The following is a 21,882-nucleotide window of genomic DNA, read 5'->3' on the forward strand; positions in this document are numbered from 1 at the left end:
CTCAGGGTGCGACCCGGGCCTCCCAGCAGCCTCTGAGGTCCTGGCTGTCAGTGGTCGGGGTAGGACTACATGACCTCCAGGGGCTCTTCCAGAATTAAGCATCGTCTTTGAAACTGTCGGGCATTTCATGGTATGTCAGGCTCTGTGCTAAGTACTTTCAATTGTTATCCTCTTCAATCCCCACCACACCCTATGAACTAGGTGACTACTCTCTTCAGTTTGCAGATAAGGAAACTGAGGCCCCAGAAGTTAAGAAACTAGCCCAAGTTAGAGAGGAAGGGAATGTCAGAGTTGGGTGTGAGCCCTGGGCGAGGCCTAGGACCTGCCCAGTGGTGATGTGAGGCTGGACCACAGTGCTGGGGCTGGACCAACCTCTGCGTCCGGGCTGGGACATGGTTCCATCGTCCACGCCCCACCTGGCTATGCACTCCGAGGGACTCCTTTGGGCTGGGCCTGGTCAGCACCTTGTGCCCCCACGCGTGGCCTGGAATAAGTCAAGCTATAGTCTCAGTTTGACATTAGTCTTTTATTATAACCATATTGAATGGGGTCGCTTTGCCAAAAGTAGAAATCATTTCTTAAATCAATATGAGTTATAGCATAAAGATGGATAAGAAAAAAGCGATAGGGCATACATGGCGTCACTGAATATTCCATCAATCAAATGAATTGTGCCACTGTGAGAAAAACTACTATGACAGCTTTTACATCAAAGTGGTCTCAAGCCTGTTTATACGAACTTTATATATCTTTTTAACACTATAAAAAGAGAGCTTTAGTAAGTAACACTGAGAAAGCAGTCTGGCCTTTGAGAAGGAAGCCTGGCTTGCCAGGTGCCATCCTCAATGCATCCGGCCTCTTCTCTCTGCTCCACAGCCTCCCCAGTGCCCCTCCTCCGGACACACAGGGCAGGGGCCAGGGGCCAGGTGTGTGTCCGCAGGAAAGGAGGGATGGAATTGGTTGGAGCCGCCACAGAACGGCCACTCTATGTGGGGACCTAAGTCCTCCGTACACACTCCTGTTCTATAATGAACCCTTGGAGCAGTTCCTTAAAAAAATAAAATAAAAACAAAAATAATGTGCATCAACTCTGACAGGTTATTCTTAGGCGGCCAGCATGACTGCCACACAGTTTGATATTTGTTCAGCATCTCTGACAAAGTAGAGGAGGCATTCCTGTTGAGAGCGGGCAACTAACCCCCAACTCCCTGAAGCAGCTTCCTTAGCAACCCCAGGGCTGACAGCACAAGAGTCAATTGGTCATCTGCAGGCAAGGCAAATCACAGGGAGGTCCTGGTTTATTATTTTTAGAGTCACATTCTTTCTGCAGTGATATTATTTCTTTCCAGATTGCAGTTACCTCTGAACATTAGCAGGAGGTCAGCTTTGGAAGAGTAATCCAGTGTAACTAAATGTTTAATGTGTTATCTGACCCTGTGGCATACACTCAAGGTAAGGCAAAGTAATTAGACTTGCTAGTCTGTAACTCTCACGCGTAATGTACAAAGCTAAATTTTAACTCAAATTCCAATCTGATCAAAGAGGAATGCATGAAACACATAGGGACACATATAAAAACAGGAGATGATGATGATGGGAATTAATCTAAGCTTCATGTATACAAAATGTATTTAACTGCTAATAATCAAAACGTAAGAAGGGTTCCACTGATTACATTTGTTAACAAAACACAATATATTCAGGATTTAAAAAATGTACAATTAAACATAAGTATCTGATAATATAATAAAAAGGAACACATATTCTTTAATAGCACTGTAACTAATAAAATTGCAAATAATACTCAACTATGAAGAATTAAAAAAAACACTTAAAAAACATAAGGCAGTAATACAATTGTCTGAGTATGAGCCTGTGGGAATTTGAGGCTGGTACTCCCCATGACCCACTGTCCTTGTATGTCTCTCTCCTCCAAGGAGGCGGTGAGCTTGTTGGGGGCCACAGAAGCAATATCTCTGAGTGAACCCATTGGTCCTCACATGCCACCAACACAGAAGCACAGGATGGAGAGGACCGAGAGGACCTGCCTCTAGTGTGCAGCCGGGCTGGGAGTTTTCAGTGACTATTAAACACCCAGCCAACTGCAGGGAGCCAGCGGAGAGCCTTATTGGCATGGTGGGTGCCTAGTGACTCTTGCAGGGCCAGTGACCCTCAGCTATCATGACTCTAGCTCTAGGGCAAAGGAAGTACTAGAGGTCAGCAGGTGACACTGGCCCAGCTGCCCAGGGATGGCCAGCTCTGTGGTCCTTTCCAGTCTGTCCCAGAGCCCTGGTGGGAACAGCTCTACACCTCTTACCTTAGAACTGAAAACACTGACACCTTCCCAAGGTGAGAAAGTGACCAATGGCAACCCTGCACAGTTGCAAGGTCACTCGCTCTATGGGGGCCCCGCGGCTTTTACAAAGTGTTGTCATAGGGATATGTGCTTGGCAGCAACTTACTCAGAGGTGCTGAGAGGAACACTCAGAGCCAGAAGCCAGGGAGCTACTGTGTGCATCTGCCAGGCAATTGCCCAATGGTTGAAGGCCAGACAACCTGTTGTCTGGCAAAACCAGAGTTATTATTCACCTTACATGCTGATGTGGTAAGAGGAGATTTCCCTGCTAGAGTTTAAGAGCAAATTGCAGAATCAATTAGAACCCTCTCTACAGTAGCTGACTTGAGAGTGAGTCACCATTTTCTTGGAGGGCAGGTGGGAAATCATGTCATTATCACATTTGTCTATAGAGATATATAAGGTTAGCAGTGGGAGGGACGTAAACAGTGTCTGTTCCTCTATACTGAGCTTTCATTTGTTACCATGAAGGCCTCCACTGCCCAGCTGCCTCGCCATCCTCTGAGGACAGGCTCAAAGAGCTAGTCATCCCTGGCATGGCTGCTCTCCCTGATGGAGGCGAGACAGGCACTGTGTCCCTCTGCCATCCTCACCCACTCCTGTTAGAATTCCTGTGCAGGCAAAGGAGAGGAAAAGCATCCTTTCCAGGGATCTTTAAGGAGAGAAACAGCTCATGTGATGCTCTGTGCCCATCATGGTTTCCTAAGGTGCTGACTGACAAGGGGGAGAGTCTCTAATCTGTGCTCCGCCCAGGAAGGCACTGGCATGTCAGACCCGGTCCCGGCAGTGGTGCCCAGGATACGGGGTTCACAGCTGAGCACAGGCCCTGCAGTACCTACACTTGACTTCCAAGAAGGGAAGGGGTTGTGTAGAAATCCTGCATCCTCTTGGCATGTGGAATGTTCTCTAGGTATCCTTATTCCCCACAGAAGGGACTCTAGGTCCAATTCTCTGTCTTATATGACTGCTACCTTAAGGCCAATGAGGGATTCTGACTTTGGGTGGGAATGAACTTGGGTTTTTCCCTTTATTCCTCAGTTGACAGGTATATACAGCTCTGAAACCAGAGAAACTTGACTAGAAAACTGACTGTCTGGAAGATGTTTATCCCATAAAGTCAAGGTCGCATTTTCCATTTGAAGGATAGTAATATTCTTATATCTTTTGAAATCAGTGCAGCAAAAACTGGCTTACAGTAATCTTGTTTTCTGGCTATGAAAGATTCTAAAAGGTGAAATATAATTGTTTAAGGAGAGATATTGATGGCCAAAGTTGATATGGCCTAAGGATTGGAGATGCATTCTTTAATACATCAAAAAAATCTAACACTATATCACACCTAAATATGATTCCTAAGCTTAGACCCTGTTTGCAGAGATCCTTATAACTTTGAGAGGTCAGTAATGAGGTTTTTTCTTTTTTTTTCCCCCCCAGCCCTGGAATCCACTAGTTCTAGTTCATTCTATTGCATTTAGCTCTGCGATATGGCTTCCCAATGCAGGAATAAAGTAGGCTGAGACATATTTCCACAGAGGAAGCTTTCTTGGTATAAACCAATTTTCCCATGTCTGATGCTTTGAGGGATAGAAGATACGAAAATAACTATTTCTGCTCCTTCTAAGTATAACTGATGGAGGTGCCACACATTCTTAGCTGGGGAGAAGGGGACAGAGGAAAAGTGATTCTAAATTGTGATTCGGTCTTTTCTAACTGTGAGTGTGATACTGGGTACGTAACTCAGCTCTAACTCAGAGCAAGAGTCAGGTGGGGATTAGGTAAGGGCCCAGAAAGCCCTGTCTGCATGTGGCAAACCTAAGCCTCTGTGCTTTGTGGCCATATATGCTTTTCTCTAAGGGGTTTCAAAGGGCTGGACCAATGCCAAATGCATGCCGGGAAGGAAGCAGTGGTTTAAGAAGGTTCTCCACTGGACGAGCCTCAGTCTGGCCTTGGGGCCACTGAAGGGTGGCTAGATCCCTGTGGGGCAGGACTGGGCACTGTGGTCAGATGTCCAGGGGACTCACAATGGTGAAGCCAGAGTCCTTGCTGCTGTCGTCATCAGGACTGGAACTGGGGTTGCTGGAAGAAGCTGAGGCTGGGCCCATCAGTGGATCTGAGAACACCAGTGGGGAGCAGACTGGGGCCTGGCTTTTCCCAGAGGTGCTTCTGAGGGTGCGAAGAGGCTGGGCCTGGCCGGAGAAGGAGCCCCTGGCACTGCTCCCATCATCATCTTTGGAAATCAGGATGAAGTCATCGGAATTCCCTCTATCAGTGCACCCTGGCGTTTCTGAAGAGGCCTGTGAAGTACAGTCAGAAGTACAGGTGGATGAAAGAAGAAACTGGCAAAGAACTGAGTGGAAGGCCCTGTGAACTGGGGGACTCGTGGTGGAAAGCTAGGCCACCTCACCCTATATTTGACCTTGAAAGACGCAGTGTTTGGCCTGCTGCCCTGAAGCCCACACGTTTACCAGTGGTGCAGTGCCAGCAGCATCTTGTGAGCCCCTCTGAAGCCAAATGCTGGCTTCCCTGGGGGAACAAAGTAAAGCTCCTGTTTGACAAGCTTCAGACAGAGGCAGTGTCTGTGCTGCCAGGGAGAGCCCAGGCTCAGGAGATGGCCAATAGGTTGCAGGCAGAATCCCTACCAGCGTCACGTGGGACCCTGCCATGCAAATCACCCATCCTCCTTGAACTTTAACTTTCATCCGTGAAACAGGGATAAAGACAGTGTCTTCCTCCTAATGTGTTGTCATGATATAGTGAGATGATATGTGCAGCTGCTGGCTCCCTAATGTGAGCTGCCAGATCTGGAGTGATTCTATTACTGGCTAGAAGGATAGCTTTCAGAAGGCCTAATGTATTTCATCTCATGTAGATCTCATTGCTAGCTCATCTTGGGTATGCACACAGGGGTCTCCTGGAGCAATGGTGGTAACCGGTAGGTTCTACAAATGTGAAAACCAAGAATGACAATTGCAAAGTATAATGGCAAAAAGTATAGAGATAGAATTGCTTTACTCAAAAATTATTTTCTTTCTAAGCAATTATGAGTGGCTTTTTATTTTTTAACTTAATAAAGTTAACATTCACGAACACAGGTAAAGGTTTTGGGTTAGCAAAGCCAAAGTTTGACCAAGGACATCCAGTGCCAGCCTGGCAGAAAGAACACCTCACCCAGTGGTGCTGTAAGGTGATGTAGTGCCCACAGCTGCCTCCCTCACCCTGTCTGCCTACCCTCCCCACAGCATGGGTGGAGTCTCGTGCTGGGGTCTCAGGTCTAATGAGACATATGGAGACCCCTGACTGGAAGTGTCTCCTGAGTCCTTGGGCCTCCAGACTGGCATGGCCTAGGCCATCTGTGCACTGTGTGCAGAGCCAAGAAGGGGAATGAGTAACAGCTCTCAGGGAAATCTGGCCTTGAGCCCTGTCTGACAGGCCCCTCTCTAAATCTCATGTCCTCCTCAGTGATGTAGGGGGCAAGTGGCTAAATAATGGCTCAGGAACCTTCCATCTCTGATGATTCACCAACCTTTAGGATATTCAGTCAGAGAACATAAACGTAATTGGCCTTTAAGATCACAGAGCTGCAACAGGCCTTGAGGTTCTTCATCTCAGGTTCTAAAGCTGTTAACATTCTATTAACACGTTAACTCCTACACAAGCGAAGAAAAACATAGCACACGGTAGTCTGATAGCAGGGGATGTGATCACAAATGGCACCAGAGCTGTTTGGTAGAGAAGGACTGTCTTTTTTCTGAGTTGGAGGAAAAGAACTCAAATCTCTTCCCCGTGACTGTCCCTATGTAAGGTGCACCTGGTCAGAGCCATGCTGCCTTTGGGGAGTGCATTGAAAGCTGCTGGGGAATCAACAGAGGCCCTCAGGTTTGACTTCTTCCAGAAGTGTAGACACTTTGTTCATAGGACAGTTGTCCTGCACTGTAAACTGTGAAAATCTTGACCTCTCACCACAACACAGGGCTGGAATGCTACTTGGTGGAGCTTATCCTAGGCTGAAAATAAAAGAGCATGTTTAGCAGGGCCTAGTTTTTAGAGTGGTGCCTCTACTTCAGAGATACTGAGATCACTTATTCTCCTTTAGTTTACAGTGAAGACGTCAGTGAGATTCTGAAGTGGAGAAATACTTTTCAAACCCCTGAATGAAGTGGAGAAATACTTTTGAAACCCCTAACTAAAAGTAGTTTCTACCATTACTGTAGTTATCTGGCATGCTTCCCCCAATTCCCAGATGAAGGTCATAGACTGCCGTAGACAAAGCAAGTTAGAGCTGACAGGGCCTTAGCAGTCATTTTCTTTTATTGACCCCCCTCCTTGCCCCTTTGCATTACAGATCAAGCAAACAAGCCCAAATAGGAGACCTGGTAGCTTGGCCAATGTCACAAGGCACAACAAAAGACCCCACTCTTCTGGACTCCCACCTAGAATTTTTTTCAAGGGGCAGAGTTGACTTCTTTATGGATTTCCCTAGCAGCCTTAACTGCTATCTGGTGCCATTTATAACATTTACAGAAGTTTTGTAAATCCCTAGGTCAATCCTCTCTTTTTACCCAATACAGGTAAGTCTTACACAATTAGAAAAGTTTTCAACCTGTCAGTCCTGCCTAAAACTAGCCATGATCATCACAACACATATCCCTCTTACCCGCTTCCTGCCACCTTCCCAGACCTACCTCATTTCATAGCTTGAGTTTAGGATGGTTGTAGAAGCAGGTAAGCCCAACTATAGACCAGCAGTGTTCAACAGACATTTTCCATGATGATGGAAATGTTCTCTGTCTGTGCTACTCAATACAGCAGCCCCTAGGTGGATCCACACAGGTGGATACCAAACACTTGAAAAGTGGCTAGTGTGACTGAGGAACTGAATTTTTAATTCTATTGAATTTTAGTGCATTTAATTTTAAATAGATACGTGGCTAGTGGCTGTAATAGTAGACAATATGCAGATTAAAACAGGGGACCCAAGTACCAAAAGGGCAAGTGATGCGTTGGCTGACTAATAGTGGATCCAGGGTCCCACAAAGTCCTGCCTTCTACTGCAGTTGATTTGAGTTAGTTCATCAAATACTTCCCAAAGGAATGTGTGAGGATAGATGCTGAGAAGGGAGGGACAGCGTGTGGCTCTTCTCACTCTATAGAATACAATTTCACAAGGCTGCTGTTTTCAGAGCTGGAGGTAAGATTTGTAAACCAAACAGAAAGAACACTACGAGCCCTGTCACATCAACCTCACAGTGAGGAGCAGGGCATGTGAATTCCCACAAAGGAAGAACACTTTCACAGTTGCTTTTGAGGAAGGGCATCGGCAGGAGGACCATGAGCCATGTGTCACTAGGCAGGGGAGCCTGGCCCTTCTGCACTATCTTTTAGACATTATTTACTGATTAACCAAGAAAGCACCGAAAACCCATCCCTAAGTTAGGAATGTGCCATGGCACAACCCATCATAAACCCAACATGTGGTGCTTACGTCTCCAATGTGTCAAGAACCTGCCTAGCACTGCTCCCCGAGGCCCTGGCCCTCCATAACTGGGAGCTCATGAGAGCAGGGGATATATCTCATAGCCTTGGACACCCAGTTCCTGGCACAGCAGGCTGTGGAAGCCTTCGGAACTCCCACTTGGCTCTCTTGGCGCATGTTCCTGGGGGTAGCCTGTCCACGGCCCTCTGTACCTCCTCCCACAAGCAGTGAGGAGGAAAACTCAGCCAGCTCCAAGCACTGATGAGTTAGCTCCTGCAGGAAGAAGGTGGGTACCTGGCAGCTATCTCATGCCTGGTAGACCCCCTGGGCCCTTATCAGCCTAGCCCAGATCCTTGGGCTTTGCAGTGGAAGGCCCCATGCACTTGGCTTCTTTCTGACTTGCTTGCTTGAATTCAGGAATTCTCTCAAGAAATCTCAAGATTTCCCTGAAGGAGAGAGGAAAGCACTGCTTCTCTGTTTCTCTCTTCTTCAGTAAAACCTTTTTCAGGAGTACCAGCTTTGTATAAACTGCTAACAGCTATGGGGAAGGGCCATGGCAGAGAAGAGGTAGAGAAGAGAAGCCATTTTATTTTCACTTCTGGGGTCTTCAGCCCCAGGAAGGGCTGACTGACTGTGTCTCAGAAGCACACACAGAGGTGCAGTATCTCTTGGATGCTGCACGTGATGAGGCCCTGCCAGAACAAGGGTGCAGTTTCATTCACTGCAGACACATCTCATGGCTAGCTTATCTTGGGTATGCACAGTGGGGTCCACCAGGGCAGCAGTGGTCATTGGTAGGTTCTTATAAATACAGAAACCAGGGATGACAACTGCAAAGTATAATCATTAAGTTCTAAATTTAACAAATTCATTAGTGATTTTAAAATATCTTTTTTTCTATAGTAAACTGACACACTCAACTAAAAAATTATGCTACAGTTTTAAATAAAATTGTCAATTAGAAATGCATCGTGGTTGGGCCTACACTCAGTAATATTTGAATAAATAAATGATTATTGAAAAATAAAACATCTGTGCAAGGAAGGAGAATTTGTGAAGAAACGAATGAAATTAAACTGGCAGTATCACTGTTGCATTCATGTGGCTACAAATGCAGAGTCAAAGCACTCCATGAACACTTCATATGGCTTCAAGAGGAAGTTAACCATGGAGTCTCTCTTCTGGAAGAGCACCCTTAAAACTGAAAAACATTCCCACTCAAATGTCATTTTGCTGTTTTAAAATCACACAAAAAATAATTTACAAGTGTCTGAATGCTAGTTTTTGAGAAAGTGACTTAGATAATATTTTGCTAATGTTCATTTTCCAAGATGAAACTTTGTAAGCTGATTTTAGAAATATTATTAATAATTTAAAATATAGGTGGGAAATGAGCAATCTTTTCATCTTATTGGATAATGGACAGCAGGGCAACATGGTGGGACTGAAGCTTACTGGGTTGGGGCAGGGCTTCTGAAAACATAATGCCTGGCAGGCTAAGTGCCTCTGGCCTCGGAGCCTGCATATGTCCTCTGGCCTTCATTTTCTCACTGGTCAAATGAGCAGACAGGACTAGGCACATAAGGAAGCTGTAGGAAGATCCTTTCTAGCTAGGAAATTCTGTGGTTTTATGTTAAAATAAATTATATACAATGTTGACATCTGAGAGTAGGGGTCAGCAAACTATGGCCAAATCCAGCCTGTGGCCTGTTTTTGCATGGCCCCCAAGCTGACAATGGTTTATATGTTTTTAAAGGGTTGTGATAAAAACAAAAAGAAGATACAAAGAAAAAAAAAAGCAGTATGTGACACAGATGACCATATGTTGCCTGCAAATCCTGAAATACTTACTCTGTAGCCCTTTATGGACCCCTGCCACAGATGGTAGACATTAATGAGAAGTCCCTCCCTATGAAGGCAAGAAAGTAATTTTGGCAAAAAAGGTTCTAGCAAAGTGAAATCCACTCGAGACAGCATTAGGAAAGCCTAGACAGTACTTCCTAAAGGGGAAAAGAGGCATCAGCTGGAGGCAACTGACTGATAACTAAGACAGAGATCCAGCTTTCCCATCCCACAGAATGGGCATGGCAGGAGGCTCAGGCAGCACTGCTGCACACAGGTTTGTAGGGCACGCACCGCATGACTCTAGGAGACACTTGTCTTACCAGTATCATTGTGAATGGCACCCCCTGCAGCACAGAGTGCACAGCCTGCACAGCTGTACACAGCACCTCCGCAGTTGAACTTCATACATGGTAATTTGAAGTAACTTTGGTAGGGTGTATTCTTAACTTTGAGGAACTTATGTGAATGTGCTCCCTTTGAGTTAATGTAACACGTTCATCAGAGTTTCTGTACCTGTTTAATGGCCCCAGACATTTGAACGCTCTGGCCTTGGCCTCGGCCCTGGCCCTGGCCCTGGCCGCTGGAGCAGTAGTGGTTGTCCGCAATGGTGATCTGTTCGTTCTCTTCGGCCTCTAGCTGGCTCTGGTTAAAACGCAGGGAACCTTTTAGAATGTCTTTGATCTGTTTTCAAAGAAGAAGAAAATAAATGAAAAAAATGGATGAGTTTGTTTTCAGATGCTAGCTAAATCTCTCAGACATTTGAACTAGCCTTGTCATCAATCATTTTTTATAGTATGAATATTAATATTTTACTATAAGAAACAAATAATGAGAAAAAAATCTAATTTTATCACAGCTGCTGGCTTAGCAGTGAGCAAGAAAAACGTCAGGACATTTAATAGCCAGGTTCTCACAGGGTCACATATGGGAGTCACATACTTAACACTATCTTAAAACAGGAAGCACAATTTGCCTGTACACCCACCCCCACTGCACACCTTGGTCACTAAAGTGGCTCCACCTGAGCTGGACTGTTCATAGCATAGGTAGGCATTTGGAAACAGCATACTCTTTTTCACTGACATTTATGTCTCATTTATATCTTCAAGGCTTGGGTCAATGTGGTCCTTGAGGGTCTGAGGCCTGCTGTAGGTACTAATTATGACTTGGGCTCCAAAAATATTCATGAATTCATGGATGAATGACTGAACATGATGCTGGTCTACCCACACTAGCTTTGGGTAAGGAACAAACAGAATGGGTTTGGTAAGAGGAAGGAGTGGTGTGGGAAATGGAAAACCAGCGTGGGTCGCAAGCTAGTCAGATATAATTGTTAGAAGCAGCGGGGGCACAAAGAGGTGGTGATGCAGAAGGGGCTCTGTCTGGGAGGAAATGAGGGTTAGGGGGATGCTGGCTCTAACATCATGGTGCTCCATGCCCTGGGGGGCCCTCCCCACGGCAGGCGGGACACAAAGAAATAGTGTCAGAGCAATGCACATACCTGTTTTAATCCTGCCAGGGAAACCAGAATTTGATCTTCTTTTTCCAAATTTTCTTGTAATATCACATCTTGAATATTTACTGAAAATAGAAGAATGACATTTTATAACCAATGCTCTGAGCATAACCTACCTGCTGCCACATCATAACTTCAGACGGGCTTGGGAAGTTTTCTGCCAAATCTCACAGCGACCACTCCCACAAAAGATGCTCTGCAAACTGCAGATGGGGAAGCTGCAGGGTTGAGTGGAGAGGGCAGCGCTGGGCCTGGTACACACAGCCTCCCCTCCAACATTCCATGAATGTACTCTCATCATGACAGATGTGTCTTCACTTTCAACAAGAGATCTGGGTACCTCTTGCTGACATGATGTGGCTGACAGCCTGGGCCATTCATCTAATCTCTAGGAGGAAGCTTTTCAGCCTGGCCTTCCTGTATAGCCTCATGGGTCAATGATGTTACCTTACCTCTCTCTAAAGACCGATTCCTTCCAGGTGACTGAAATTAATAAAGAAACTGTCTTTAAGGATTCATAACAGTAAAACATGTTGCCATTTCAACATAATAGTAAAAATGAGAGTCCAAACTCATGGCACTACAGATTGTCATTAGATGACAATGTCTATGGAGTCTCCTCTAGGAGACTTAGCCGCCACATGAGAAGTCTTTCCTCCAGACCTGATCTGAGGGACCCACCAAGCCAGCTTCTGACCATCAGGCGCAGCATCACACTAAGTTGCTTGCCTGTTAGTATGTTAAACACTCAGCGGTCCTTAGCTTTCCCTGCTTTCATGTGCCTGCAGGATGCACACAGCTCCATCAGGAACTGTGGCGTTCTGAGGCAGGATTCTCGCAAGGGGCCGGGGTTGGGAGGAAAGCCTAGTCTCCCGGGGAAGTACAAGAGGATGTGCTGGTGGAGGAAGGGAGGAGGGCACAATTAAAACACATTTTAAAAAACATGCTGATAGATACACCGATTTGAGAATCACTACAGTGAGTATGTTCACCCTCCATTAACATCTGCTTTCTTATTCTCTGTGGTGTAAAAAAATGCCCACTTACAATGTCTTCCATGCTACATTCTTAGTCACTCACTTAAGATTGTTCTAGTTGCTACGGGACTCCTAGATTCCATGCTTGGCCCCGTACAGCTACTAGGGCTAATATACCACTCCTCACTTGCTCAATGCCCCGCATCGGCAGAGGCAGAACCAGTGCGCTGTGCCCTTGGCCTGGAGACTCTTGCTCCAAATCTATGCACAGGCTTCTCTTTATTGTTCAACTTTCTGCTCCAGTGTTGTTTCCTCAGAGCAGCCTTCCTGCCCACCCAGACTAAAGAAGCCCCCAAATGACTCTCCAGTCTCTACCATATCATCATTTTACTGTATTTATAAGCACTTATCATTGTTTGATGCATGTATTTGCTGGTTTATTCACTGTCAATCTCCCCCTAACAGGATATAAACTCCAAGGTGTTCTTGCTCAGAGCTTTATTTCTAGCCCTCAGAATAATGCCTGGTGCATTACAGGTACACAGTAAGTATTTACTGACTGATGGAATGAATTAATAAATGTACATGAAAAAACACACTTGGAGCTTGCATATCAAAACACTACTATTCTAAATATTTCCAAAAAGTATTTCCAGTAAGGGGCAGGGCAATGACTGATACCATCAACATGTTTCCAGCCTGACAATTTATTAGAATCTTCAATAAGAATAAATTCATAAACCAGGGTGATAAGTCTTCTTACATACTGTAGCAGAAAAGCAACAGCTTTTATTTATTGAGAAAACTTGACTGTAGTTTTGGCTATTAGAATGGCCTGCTCCAAAACAAGAAAGCAAGTTGAATGGGAATGGAATGACAGATACAATTAGAGAGCAAATGTTTTTGGTTTCCTTAAAAGCCTGTAACAATTTCTTCTCCCTCAATAAAAAAAAAAACAAAATAGAATTCATTCAACAAGACATTAACAATAAGCAACTGCAGAAAATTCACAAGAACTAGTTCTGTAGGTCTTTTAGAGCAGCAGTCCCCAATCTTTTTGGTACCAGAGACTGGTTTCATGGAAGACAATTTTTCCACAAACGGTGGGGGAAATGGTTTCGCGAAGAAATTGTTCTACCTCAGATTATCAGGCACTGGAGTCTCACAAGGAGCGCACAACCTTGATCCCTCGCATGCACAGTTCACAATAGGGTTTGCGATCCTACCAGAATCCAATGCTGCCTCTGATCTGACAGGAGGTGGAGCTCAGGTGGTAATGCTGGCTCACGTGCCCCTCACCTCCTGCTGTGCAGCCCGGTTCCTAACAGGCCACGGGCCAGTACTGGTGCATGACCCAGGAGTGGGAACCCCTGTTTTAGAGGATTGAGAAAGATGACCTTGTTTGCAAGACTGCTATGGCTTTTCAGGTTGAGCTGTGAGAGGCAGCATGGCACACAGCACTGGATGCTTGGACAGGGAAATGGATTTTGCCTCTGCTGAGCTGAGAGGTGGGCTCAGGTTTCCCAATCCCACTGGGTAGGTGGGGGCAGCAAGGGAACTGCTCCCAGGCCCCCAAAGGAAGCTCAGCAAGTGGAGTCAGGAGCATCAGGACATTTGGAGGAAGAACAGGGGGCTTTTTGGGTTCAAGGAACTAAAGAAAGTCCCCCTGGAGGTCATATCCACAGGGCAGAGGCCAGCACAAAGGGGGGATCTGCAGAAACTGATGTAAGCTCTTTTGCTCTCCTAACTAGACCTTTGTCTCCTGCTTGCCTCTTTGATAGTCTGCTGTGGAACACATCCTAAAACAAAAAGATGTGGCCACATTGCCTGGCTTCTGCCCCCAAGGTAATAGCGGGGCCCATGGCCAGGAGGAACAAGGACCAACGGCCTTTAGGTCACAGTCTATGGGCACACAGGGCAGTCAGTGGCTCTAGTGGAAAATGAAACCCAGAAATGTACAGGAACACAAAGCTCTCTTTAGAGGCAAGGACCTAGAAGGCACTCAGAAGCTCTTCCTCAAACACCAAAGAGAGATGTGAGCCCATCCCAGAACCCTGGCATCGTCTTGGCAGGGAGAAGAGACAGAGTAGAGAAACTAAGTGTGGGCATTTGCTCAGAAAAAAATGGTTAGTCTATAAGAGACTGAATTGCCTTTAACTGGCAAGTTCAAGCCCTTTGATTATCATTGGTGGAGATGAAGTTTTAGAGCACAATTTCGGCACACGTGAGTTTAGGGACATAGACTTATCATCCCAATACAGAAGTATCAGTGTCTATACAAGATCTTCCCAAATCATTTTGGCCACACTGCCCGAAAAACCTGTGAACCAGGAAGTCCTAGTCATGCCCTGTTTTGCTGTGAGCCTCTCACAAATCCATCTGTTCAAGAGTGGAAGTGGTGGTGCTTGCAGGGGTAAGTTGAGAAGGAGTGGTGGTGAAGACAAAAGCTGTGACAGGGATCACAGTTTAAGGAGGCACCTGGAGCACGCCATGGAGCCACTGTCCCTGTTTAGACTGTCTACCTATGGGCTTCTTTCAGTTGTGAAAAAAAAAGTAGCCTCTTGATTTGTCTACTTTTTGGAGGGGGATGGAGGTTATGTTATTAGCAGCTGTATTCATTTTCTAGAGCTGCTGTAAGAGAGTACTACAAACTGGGTGGCCTAAAACAACAGAAATGTATTTTCTGTCAGTTCTGGAGGCTAAGTCTGAAATCAAGCTGTTGGCAGGGCTATGCTTCCTCCAAAGGTTCTAGAGAATTCCTCCTTGACTCTGCTTAGCTTCTGGTGGTTGTCAACAATCCTTGGCATTCCTTAGCTTGTAGATGCATCGCTCCAGTCTTCGCATCCATTATCACACGGCATTCTCCCTGTATGTCTGTTATCGAAATTCCCCTCTTCTTATAAGGACACCAGCCACTAGATTACGGTAAGCCCTAATCTAGTATGATCTTATCTTCACTGAACTACATCTATAAAGACCCCATTTCCAAATAAGGTCACATTCACAGGTTCCAGGTGTCTCACCATAAGTTTGGATGAGACAATATTGGACCTAGTACAGCAGCCAGACTGCCTAATTGTTACACAGGATGAAAAGCATCCAGTTCCTCCAATAAAAGACAATGCAACCTACTAATCTTGTCCTGCATGCAGAATACAATGCTCTGGCCTGATGTGCAACACAGCTACAGAAAGCAGTGCAGAGTGGGTTCACCCAAGAAGAGGGAAGAACTCAGAGCTTGTAGTATCACCACCAGCATACCCTCATCTAGCAATTCTTTCGTCTTAATTTATGGACTGAGTCAAGGACCACCTTCTAGGATCTGATGAAAACCACGACTGTCTCCCCTGAAAACCCATGTACATATGAACTGTTCACTTAATTTCAGGGATAAACCTTTTTTTAATCAACTAAGCTGACTAGGCTCACTTTAAGAAATCTAGGGTAAATCCAAATTAAAACAAAAGGGCACCTTCAGAGGCTGTTAAATGTTTTGAGTACAATAATATACATTTTACTAAGAGTACTGACCATGTAAATCCTTTCCCTAACAGTTCCCCTATATAAGGTGGCATTTACAAACATTCTACTTACATATAACCTCCTAGTAACAAATCTACTGTTTTAAGTAAGTTACATCTGCATGTAAAAGTAGAAAAACATAATGATGTCTTTCCATGACTTAAGATAAAATGTTTACGTTTCCAACGTAATACACAATTCTCCTCATAGCCAAAGGCAGAATAAATTTTGCTATAAAGACTCTCTTTGTTTCTGTGTAAAAGGAAGATTACACTCTTTATAATCTCCTCACATTTAAGTATTATATATTATAAATGTTGGAGCACTGAAACTAAAGGGGAAACTGTCACATAACTAACCACTTCTGTGGAAATTACACACGAAAATCTCATTCACCTAACAATCCCATGGTGATGCCACTATTTTTAATGAAATGTAGTGCCACAAAAATAGATCTCTAACTCTCAGGGTAATGAAAATGGTAAACAAACCACTTTTTCAATTTCTTAAAAACTTGATTTTTTTCAGTGCTAGAATACAAGTGTTTTCAATTAAATGTTTTAAATGGCTGGTGCAAAAGGTAACATAAGCCTTATTTGGTGGTGGTGAGGGTGTTAGTGAGTAGAAAGGGGACAAAAGCAGAACATCTGGCTTTAACAGAGGTGGAACTGGGCAAGGCATTTAACCTTCTTATGCCTGAGGGGTAATAACAGCACCCTCCTCATAGGATGACTGTGAAGAAACAGGGAGACAGCACAGATCAAGTGCTTAGCAGCACACCTAAGCCCACTATGGAAGCTCCGCACCCAGTTGTTTCATTTGTACGTGCCATGTTACCTCAGTGACTATCTCAGCAACCCTTCTAGATGAGAACTGTCAACATTTACAGAAAAGGAAGCCAAGGCCAGAAGTGCCAGGTCTGTTATTTGAGGTCTCATGACTTGAAGGTGGTGGAACTGGGATTAGATTTCAGATCTTTCAGACTCCTGAGCTCCATGATTATTTGTATGGCCCTGGTGAAGGCACCAGAGATATGCAGAGGCACAGGATGGGATATTGGCACTGACTTGATTGCCTTGAGATGTACTGCCTTTTATTCCATGGTGAAACTGATCGAAGTGAGGTCAGCCAGAAACAGGCAGTTACCTATATGCACAACAGATTGTACAATCATTTCTATCAGAGAGCATTTTGGAGCACTGGCAATGGTACCAAAGGGCTTGGGTTTTGATGACCTTGAGATATGATCTTCTGTATGTCACTAAACCTGTCAGTGAGATGGAGGTAATACCCATCTCAGAAGGTTGCTGAGAGGATTAGATGAGATAATCAAAGCTTTCTATTTCTGCATACTGTCTTGCAATTACTGTTATTGCCTACTATGTTTCCTCCTCCCTTGGTACCTAAAATATTCAGATATCTGGATTCTGTTTTTTGAGGCTTTCTCATCTCTGATAGGAATTTAGATACTCTGATCTTTAACAATCTCATATAAGGGACTGTAGTAGACTCTAAAGAGGAACTATGCATGCTGTTATAAAATAGAGAGGTGGGATTAAGGGAGGCAGGCCCAGTGTGACAGTGGCTTAAGAGGTGGCCATTAGTCAGAGAGAGGGGCAGACCTGTCATTTGTCACTACTGGCTTTTGTTGAACATTGACAAAGGGATGTCTGTGCACAGGGTGTGTGCCATAGTTGTCCAAACCCTAGGAGAAGACATCAAATTCATCATGCAACCTCCAGTACATGGTATGTATCTCTGTGTGTCCTTGCAAATCCATTCCCCCTTCTAGAAGTCCCTCCCATCTTCCCTATAATGACATGTCCTGCCTTTTCTTCAAAGTCCACCTCCAACTTACCACGTCTAAGCATCAGCTTCCCATTAGCAGCCTTCCCTCCAATAGCACCTAGTTGTTGGGTCCCTCTTGCTTTATCTCTCACTCTTGGACAATAATTCAATCATGAGGCTCAGAGACTGAATGTTTCCTGAAACTGCACTGTTCTACCTGGCACCAAAGGTGCCAGGTTCTAAATATGGTGCTCAAGGTGTTTGGGTTCTAAATATGGTGCTCTATTCGAAGTATTCTTATCACTTTAAAACCCCACTGCTCCTTGCTAATGTTTCTGAAATCACTAGTACTCTGGGGGAGACCCTGGTTTTCTTCATGTGAAGCTATGTATCACTTTAGGTATTCCTGAAGAGGTCTGTTCTCTCCTGCTCTCTCTCCCTACCTTGAAATTTTACTTAACTTTTACATATACATTGAACTCAATTTCAGATTACCACTCCACACCTCACCATTCCCCTAGAACCTGTTTTGTCTTTGTTGTTGTTGCTGTTGTTTTTGAGACAGAGTCTTGCTCTTTTGCCCAGGCTGGAGTGCAGTGGCACAATCTCGACTTGCTGCAACCTCCGCCTCCTGGGTTCAAGCGATTCTCCTGTCTCAGCTTCCTGAGTAGCTGGGATTATAGGCGTGTGCTACCATGCCTGGATAATTTCTGTATTTTTAGTAGAGACAGGGTTTCTGTCTCTACATGTCATGTTGGTCAGGCTGGTCTCGAACTCCTGACCTTGTGATCCGCCCGCCTCGGCCTCCCAAAGTGCTGGGATTACAGACATGAGCCACCATGCCCAGCCAGAACCTGTTTTTACATGAGAGAGCAGGTAACTGGCTAAGTGACCAATGTGAGGCAAGGGCTTTCCTGCTACCACTAGGGCTGATTTTTATCCCCTAAGGAATAAATGTAGGTGAGATATTTCCCAGATGAAGATTTAAGAGATACTAATATGATTAACCAGATCTTAGATTGAGAAGTGGTAGGGGCAGGTGAAGAGAAATTAACATTCATTGATGGTCTATTAAGAGCCAAGTTAATTTTCTTAAAAAGCAAAATGAAGATTGCACAGAAATATAATCAAGGATCCTCTTTGGCATCCAGCTGCCAGAATGGCTGAAGACCCAAAACTCGGCACTGGGAGAGGAACATTACTTAGGAAAATCTAAGGGTAAGACTAGGCAAATTTGCATATTACACTAAAGACAATTCTTGAGGCCAATAAATAGTTCTCTTAAGTGAACTGAGTAAGCGTGGCACAGAGTTCTGAATCTTTACTGATCTCTACTATTTGGCATATTATTCTCCTAGCACTTATCACCCTGTGCGCCAGAGAGTAACATGGAAGCATGACACCTCCCAGTAAAATCTGTCATAATCATGATATGGCTATAACATTAGGGTCAACCAAAAAAGGAGACTTTACACATATTTTTAAACTTGAAAGGTCTCTAAGTTCCAGTAATGGTTAGATGCCTTTGCCAGAATATGTACTTCTAAAAATAAAAACAGAAACATAGCTGATGCCTTAGTAATATGAAATAATCTGGGGTTTTGCCATCATGCCCTTATTTGGGAGCTAAGAGATATTTGGGAGCTAAGCAGTTTGGGTATGACTGCCTTAAAATTACATCATTTAGTCAAGTAAGACTCTTTGAACTGGGCTTAAGATAAATATATATGTTGTGAATTTCAGGCCATAAAGATTTTGCTGACATGAGGAGTGAGTAAAAGTTAAGTGCCATTCTGCAGCTAGAATGTAAACATGGTCCAAGGCAATGAACATCAGCCTTTAAATCCTGGTCTGCACCTCCCCTGGCTCATATGCTCTTGTCCTCAGCATGAGATGCTCGTGGTGGCTCCAAAGTCCTTGAGCTACCCGTAGTAAGCCTGTTTCCACAGATGATGAGGTAGATGGGTTTTGTGGCTATTGGATCATTAGCTAAAGAGAGTTGGGATTGGAGAACATGGAGAGGCAGCCTGGTATGAAAGGATGAAAACAGGCTGTAGGATCAGACAGAGCTGGGACTGAATCCTGCCTGGTTCTGCTATTACCTAGCTGTGTAACCTCCCACCAAGTATGCAGAGCATGCTAAGTCACAATTTCCTCCACTGTACACTAGGGATACTCTCTCTCAACTTGCAGACTTAGTGGGAGATTAGAGATACTGTTTGTGAAGTACCTGGCACTCAATCTGGCACATAGGAACTAATGGCAGTTGCTATTGTATGTGACAAGTATATAAGCTTCATCCTACTGTTGTGTTAAATGCTCTACCAGGAATGAAATGACACAAAGGACATTTGCCCCTTTCAAACTGGGAAGGCTGGTAAGTTGGTATTTTGGTCTTCTATAATAGAGTCTTGCCTCCATAGCAAAGCTGCCAAGTATGACTATAATTGTTAGAAATGATCAGACTTTTATTTAGATATTAAGTTGGAAACCATCATTCTCAGCAAACTAACACAGGAACAGAAAACCAAACACTGCATGTTCTCACTCATAAGAGGGAGCTGAACAACGAGAGCACAGGGACACAGGGAGGGGAACATCATACACCGGGGCCTGTTGGGGGGTGAGGGGCTAGGGAAGGGAGAGTATTACGAAAAATACCTAATGTAGATGATGGGTTGATGGGTGCAGCAAGCCACCATGGCATGTGTATACCTATGTAACAAACCTGCATGTTCTGCACATGCACCCCAGAACTTAAAGTATAATTGAAAAAAAAAAAAGAAAAGAAATCCAACAGAACTATTACTAACCAGAAAAGTCTCTTCCTTACTGAATTAGAAGAATAAAGACATCATTGAAAAGCTTGGAGCCTAAGTGAGGATGTCCTTAGTGGGAATGCTACCCCCTGTGGGAGTGCTACAATGCCAAGGCAGCCACTGGGGGCCACTGTGGTCACCCTTCAATCCAGCTTGCAATATCTACATCCAGCAGTTAAAAGAGACAGAGAAACCAAAATGCTAATACACTTTGAAGTCAGAGTAAGTTTACCAAAGATGATGGACTTGGTATTAAATTTTTTTAAAAAAAGAAAGAAAATAATTCAATTTGGGTTCCTCCTGTGGAAAAGCACATAAGAAAAAGGGAAAGAACCAGAAAATGGAAAGCAAAATGATGAAAGTTGGACAGTCTGTACTGAGGCCCTATTATTGGAGTGGTGGCATCCTGGCCTGAAGAGGGATAAGCTAGTGTGTAGTTTGCTAAGTTTTTCTAAATAGGTATAGGGTTGGTATAAGGAAGATGCTGACCAATTGTTGCAAGTCTTCCAATAATAAAACCAGGGGGAAACAATTTCAACTAGAACAAGGTGATGGAGGCTGAAAAAGAACTTCTGAATTTCAGAGGATTGCAGGCTACATCAGGATGCTAGGGGAGGTAGTGGGCTCTCTGCCCAGAGTTTAGGTGCATACATGTTTGATGCATGGGGTTATGAATATGTTAACAGGGTTATGAATATGTTAACATGTTTATGAATATATTAGCTGAATCATGTCTAAATAATTTAAATTCTCTTACTCCTTACTGCTCAGAATCTGTCAAGGGCCAGTAACAGCAAATCATTCAAAGTCTGCTAGAAATGGAGAAGTTCAGGTCCCACCATCAGACCTACTGCATCGGAATCCTATTGAGATGGCATCTTAAATTTTTTTTTTTATTTTTAAATTTTTGCAAGTACATAGTAGGTGTATATATTTTTGGGTTACATCAGATATTTTGATACAGGCATGTAATGCATAATAATCACACCAGGGTGAATGAGGTATCTCCATCACCTCAAGCATTTATTCTTTGTGTTACCATCATTCTACTCTTTATCTCCATGAGTTCAATCGTTTTTATTTTTAGATCCCTCAAATAAGAGAGAACATGAAAAGTTTGTCTTTCTGTGCCTGGCTTATTTAATATAATGACCTCCAGTTCTCTCTATGTTGTTGCAAATGACAGGATCTCATTCTTTTTATGGCTGAATAGTGCTCCTTTTTTTTTTTTTTTTGAGATAGAGTCTCGCTCTGTCGCCCAGGCTGGAGTGCAGTGGCGCGATCTCGGCTCACTGCAAGCTCTGCCTCCTGGGTTCACGCCATTCTCCTGCCTCAGCCTCCTGAGTAGCTGGGACTACATGTGCCCGCCACCACGCCTGGCTAATTTTTTGTATTTTTAGTAGAGACGGGGTTTCACCATGTTAGCCAGGATGGTCTCGATCTCCTGACCTCGTGATCCACCCACCTCGGCCTCCCAAAGTGCTGGGATTACAGACTTGAGCCACTGTGCCTGGCCTAGTGCTCCATTCTTTATATGTACCACATTTTCTTTATCCATTCATCTGTTGATGGACACTTAGGTTGCT

The 21,882-nt window shown here is 44.3% G+C and overlaps 1 protein-coding gene across 39 annotated transcripts in view; it reads right to left on the reverse strand.

Moving 5' to 3' along the window:
- Nucleotides 1-507: 507 nt before the first annotated feature.
- The window catches only part of TBC1D5 (TBC1 domain family member 5), a 588,093-nt gene continuing 566,718 nt past the window's right edge, over nucleotides 508-21,882 (reverse strand). For all 39 annotated transcript variants that reach the window (XM_055381150.2, XM_055381134.2, XM_063703452.1 and 36 more), the window contains 3 exons: nucleotides 11,176-11,255; nucleotides 10,188-10,355; nucleotides 508-4,650 (listed from right to left, as the gene is read on the reverse strand). In XM_055381150.2, coding sequence (XP_055237125.1) covers nucleotides 4,357-4,650; nucleotides 10,188-10,355; nucleotides 11,176-11,255 — 542 coding nt within the window. In that variant the 3' untranslated portion in view covers nucleotides 508-4,356. The remainder of the gene's footprint in view (nucleotides 4,651-10,187; nucleotides 10,356-11,175; nucleotides 11,256-21,882) is intronic.

The sequence above is a fragment of the Gorilla gorilla genome, chromosome 2 (genome assembly GCF_029281585.2).
Source record: "Gorilla gorilla gorilla isolate KB3781 chromosome 2, NHGRI_mGorGor1-v2.1_pri, whole genome shotgun sequence".
In the NCBI taxonomy this organism is placed as follows: Eukaryota; Metazoa; Chordata; class Mammalia; order Primates; family Hominidae; genus Gorilla; species Gorilla gorilla.